Here is a 5,445-nt window from a genome sequence, read left to right on the forward strand (position 1 = left end):
TGGTATTCAGTGCATCAATGTGTATTTCAACATATAGGATATGGAAGTTATTTTCATTAGTGAATACAGACAAATATAATTCATGTTGAACAGATTTATATTACATTGGATTTACATTATTACTATTTACAGATACTTAAGTGCCTTTTATGTACAAATACACGTTACAGCAGATAGAAATGTCGTGATACATCATAACATGCATGTTCTTGAGGTGGTTTGACAACCGTTTCTTTCTTTTGTTGCACGTCGCATGTGCAGGATTGGAGATGTTTTTGTCTGGAGGCAAAAAACAGACCACACCCCGAAATGAGGAAGGAAACGAGGAGAAAAACAATAACGAGAAAGTAGCAGTGTGTTGATGTGGAGAGTGTGGAATGTGTGAGCTTCTCTTCACATTTTTTGAAAGCTGTTGGAGGGGCCTTGGGGGTGTGTTAGGTTCCTCACTTCATAACCCCCCCACCATCCCACTTCCTGTGTGTGTGTGAACGTATGTCTTTTTTAAAAATGAATCCCGTTTGCCTCAGCAGAAAAGAAGTATTTGCAATCCTGTAGGGACCAACACAAAGGACTACCAGCTGCAACATTCATGTGGAACATGTAGATGCATGCAACAAACTGATTACGCCTAACACCACACACTCAATATCTTTTTTTTTTTTTGTGATGGGTCAGCCCCACTCGGAGGATGAGCGGGCAGCCTCGGTTACTTAGAGACGACCATTCACCTCCCGGCCGCTGAGACACAACCACCAGGAAAAAAGGAAATAAGGTTGGGACTCGTCCTGTTTTCAAGTATTACAATCAAATTCAATATAATAAAGAAAAATGAATAGCTTGTCGCACTGTGCTTCCATGAACACCTGTGGTACAGACTCCACGAATCAGATGCAAAGATTTGCAATATAATAAAAACTTGTTTTTCTTATATTTTCTGCTGAAGTTGAGAAAAACAAGAACATGTTTGCACACAGAATCAATAAGCCTCAACGTGTCCTTTTCTCTGTCTCTAACACCATATCTCAGTATCTTTCTCTTGACTCTCCGTGCAAAGGAAAAGTTGCTTTACAGTTTGGGGGTTTGGGAGGCATTTCAGTCTCAGTCAGCCTGTATTTGAGATGGGTGGATGCTGTGTGGGTACCGTGATGTCACTCAGACAGGTCTCCCCCTCCCCTAATTGCACGTTAACTCTGCCTGAATGGAGGACTTGGGAGAATTGTCCAGCTCCCTCCAGTTGCTACTGCCCGTCGGGCTCCGATTGGTCATCTTAGTCAGCAGTGTCGTTCTGCGGACGCTGCTGTCCGAGTCCTCCTTCTTGAAGTCGGTGGTCATTTTGGAGCAGCAGGAGAAGCAGTGCACAAAATCCTGGAGGAGGTGGCCGCTGAAGATCATGTATATCCACGGGTTGCAGCAGCTGTTGAGACTGGCGAGGAGCGCAGAAAGAGTCACCGCGGTGTTCTCAGAATCTAGAGAACAGAGAGGCATGAAAGGATGATTAATATACAGAACATCTGGTGCACAAATGCCAGAACAGTTCATCTGGTTTGGAAATCCAAACCCATTTTTTTCCCTTCAACACAGAGAACATCCACCAAATGCATGCATGGAAATTGAATTAATTGAAAGACTTTTTGAATCAAAGTTTGCAAGAGTAATTACCACGCGATTCCCAATGGCTTGGTTTAAAGAGGTGAAACCAAGGAAAGGAAACCAGGGAACTCCTTTTCTCCTTATTCACTTTTAATAAGACCGTTTCTGCACGAAAGTATTCATTCTAAACAGTGACGCACTCATGGAAATACAGCGGCTTGTAAACAGCAGACCCATCTAAAAATGTCCTTTTTACTCTATTGTGGTTCCGGCTTTCAGTAAATCCATGCGTAAAGTTTGTGTGCACGTGTTTGCGCACGGGGATTGTTTCTCTGTACTCATTTGACCAAGTGCTTTTTCTTGGCAACTATATTTGGTCCCTTGATCACACTATTATTATAAGAGTTTTGATTGACTTGTTCTGTGTCCTCGGCACTTACCAGCCCACTGGAAGTTGTCATCCCACACAGACCACATCTGCACCGTGAAAAACGGCGCCCAGCAAACGATGTAAGCCAAAACGATCACCAGGGTCATTTTAACGGTCCTCAGCTTGGCTCTTGATATGGTCGTAATGCTGCTGACCGAATTCTTCCCGATAAACCCATTCCGGTTCGCAGAGCCCGCCGTCGATTTGGTTTTCTTGTACTTGATATTTTTCCATATGCTGTGGCAGATGAACCCGTAGCACAACATGAGAATGACCACGGGAACGAGGAATATGCCCACGGTGATCCAGGTGATGTACGCCTTGGCGCCCCACGGCTCCACGAAGTGCGCCCAACAGTCGGAGACGTTCGAGCCGTTCTTGATCTCGCTCAGGGAGAAGATGAAGAACTGCGGAGAGCTCAACAGCAGGCTGACCATCCACGTGGAGGTGATCATGATGTAGGAGCGCTGCGTGGGCTGCTGGAGCGTCTTCAGCGGGTGGCAGATGGCAATGTAACGGTCGAGGGTCATCATCACCATCATGTAGGTGGACGCGAACATGCCCATCACCTGGAGGTGCTTGACTATCCTGCAGAGAAAGTCCGGACCGTAGAAGCGGAAGGTGATCTTCCAGCAGAGCTGCGGCAGCACCTGGAAGAAGGCGACCACCAGGTCGGCCAGGCTGAGGTGTTTGATGAAGAGGTGCATGCGCGACATCTTCTTCTTGGTGTTAAACATCGCCAGCAGGACGCTCACGTTCCCGATCACAGCGACCACGAAGGTGATGCACAGGACCATGATCTCGATTTGAGCCACCTCCTCGTTCCGCGCGTACGGATCGGATCCGTTGGCGTGCACGGTGTTGTTTCCAGGCGCCTCCATCGTTTGCTCAGCCGAGGGACTGAAAACCAGAGACGGGTTCCCTTCGCATAGTCCGGAGCGTGAGTTCCACTTCCCCCTCTGCGCGCCTAGTCAGTGCCAGGGGGGCTGCGAGGTGCCTCCCCAGTCCGTATATGGGGCCACCTGATGCTCACGGTGAGGAGCGCGCTGCTTTGTGACGCGGAGCTGCTGCGTGTGTCTCATGTGCGCGTAAAGAGGATGCACTCCCAAAAAGAAAACCAACCTTTGCTGCGACGGTCATTCATAGAAGCCCTAAGACGTGACATTTCCATTGGAGTTCCAGACGCATTATCATGAAATTGTACTAAAATTGAGCTCTAAATCAACTATAGTAGTAAAATGACATGTTTGTATTATTCGTATTATTATGTATACTTTTACACGACATAAACGATGGTATTAATATCAGCAATGAAGCGTTTACTTTCTTGCTTTGAGTCCATCGTTGTGCAGTGACTACAGTGCAGTGAAGCCACCACATGGCTTCTGCATTGAGCTTAGAAAATACTACACATTTCCAATGTGGCTCTATTTTATTTACTGCAACTGGAATTATTTACCAAAACTGTGGAAGTGTGGAAAACTGTGCTGAGCGAGGTCTTTATAAACTGTTCAACATGAGTGCTTTTCTCAATGAATCACCAGGTTTGATGGAAGTCGAATCACAAACCGAATGGAATTATTTAAGCTACAATACATTTTTACACTTAAAAATAGTATTTTCTGTGTCTTTTTGCATGTGCCTTTAAAAAAGGGGAATTTAGTTCATGTTCATTTTATCTGTCCACCAAGCTCGTTCTAAGCAGAAATCCCAGAGGTGGATCATTTTCCTCTGAGCTACTGTAAATATGTTGTCTTGTTAGGATGAATTCACCCGTAATCATCTCCATGAGGCCATAAATACTCAGGAGAGCTTCCAATTTGTAACACATTTGTCTAAATTGCATTGGACCTGTATTTCACTGGCTTCCAAATTGTTTTCCACATCCCAAAATGTACAGAGCTCATAGAGTTCATCATTCATGCTCATTCTCAGACTAAGAACATTCTCCATACGTCATCCTGCTCAGTGTTGTCTTACTTTCAAGTGAATTAACAATAAGCAGGACACCTTTGAGTGAAGGACGTTTTTAATACTTTTTATTGGACATTACCGACACACCTTTGTGGGCTGCTTCTCAGAGACTCCTTTCCCCGGTGGCGTACCCCATCAGCCAGTGCTTTGCCTCAGCATCTCCGAGGCCACCTCAGTTTCCAAGAGAACTATAACAATGTCTGGATCGCTTATTACAGTTTCCATTGCGAAGGCTCATGATTGCCAACTGGCTGTGGGTTTCTGGCAGCTTCTAAGCTCATCTGATCCCAGCGCAGATAGTGAGGATAGTTATCCTTATTGCGTTCACATAGAAGTCAATGTCCAGCTCGCCTCTCATTTACTTCATTTACGATGGCCCTTGCAGTGAGGAGTGCAAACTGGGGCCCCTTTACTTAGAACGTCCCACTGGCTTAGTGGAATAATCACGTTTCTCAATTATCCCAGTTCCTGTTAATCTCCCCATCACAACCACAGCCAGGGATGTTTCTCAAGCCGTGGGCTTCTGTCGGCCAGCAAACCAGCCTCCACAGGGGCCCTGTTAGATGTCTGATTCCACCACTTTATCCACTCTGGTGCATGCTTATTTAGTCCTGGGGGGTTGAAGGACAGCAGAACGGATGTCTCCCTTCACGCTGCACTGAACCACGTATATCCTCCTCTCTCCTATTTGAAGACGTTCACTGGAGACGTCCTGTGCAAGTTATTAACGCTCCAGGCTCAGATGTTCTCATCAGTTCGCCGACATGAAGACGGTTCATCCTCTGCGGACGGTGGGTCTGGGGCCAGGAATCATGGGAATGCGTGTTGTGTCTTCGGTAGCCGGAGCAGTCGGTCTGAATCATTTCCGTGATGTTTCCTCTTTGCTCACGGGGTTACGGGTCTGTAAGAGATCCTCAGACTTGGCAGCTTTCTTTTTTTATACCTCGGGGGGAGAGAGAATCTTGTGGACGAGTTTCTTCTTTCATTGTGTTTGTTTTGCAAGGCTTGTTAAAAGAGATCTTCATGAATATCCAGACATCTTTGTTACACCTTTTTATGAACAAAGTCCATTTCATTTAGCCTCCTCAGATCTCTCTTAACCTAAAATGCAAAGGCAGACTGAGTATTGTTCTTCATTATCACTCAATCTCCCACAGAAATCTGTGCTCTGCTACCAAAAAGGACTTCAGGTCCCACAAGCGCCTATATATTGTGAAATGTCACCGGCATGTGTTATCTGATGTCCACTCGTAACAAACGGCATTGCACGCTTCCCCTGTTCGCTCTGGTATGTGTCATCGAGAGCTTGTGCATTACAGTAGAATATGACAGGCGGAGGGTCGGTTTGTGTGCTCCCTGATGAAATACTCCGTGCTTCTGAATGACATCAAGAAGAAGCACCTGGAAAAAGAGTCATGGAAAGAAAGTCTAAAAGAAAAGATCTCTGAGAC

General features: G+C 45.8%; 1 protein-coding gene across 1 annotated transcript; it reads right to left on the reverse strand.

Moving 5' to 3' along the window:
• On the reverse strand, positions 1–3,324 carry avpr1aa (arginine vasopressin receptor 1Aa). The gene is made up of 2 exons (XM_040163738.2): positions 2,031–3,324; positions 1–1,466 (listed from the first exon to the last, which is right to left on the reverse strand). Exons 1-2 carry the CDS (start codon positions 2,899–2,901, stop codon positions 1,174–1,176), a joined length of 1,164 nt encoding a protein of 387 aa, XP_040019672.1. The 5' UTR covers positions 2,902–3,324; the 3' UTR covers positions 1–1,173.
• Between the last annotated feature and the right edge of the window lie 2,121 nt (positions 3,325–5,445).

The sequence above is a fragment of the Gasterosteus aculeatus genome, chromosome X, assembly GCF_964276395.1.
Source record: "Gasterosteus aculeatus chromosome X, fGasAcu3.hap1.1, whole genome shotgun sequence".
NCBI classification, from domain to species: Eukaryota; Metazoa; Chordata; class Actinopteri; order Perciformes; family Gasterosteidae; genus Gasterosteus; species Gasterosteus aculeatus.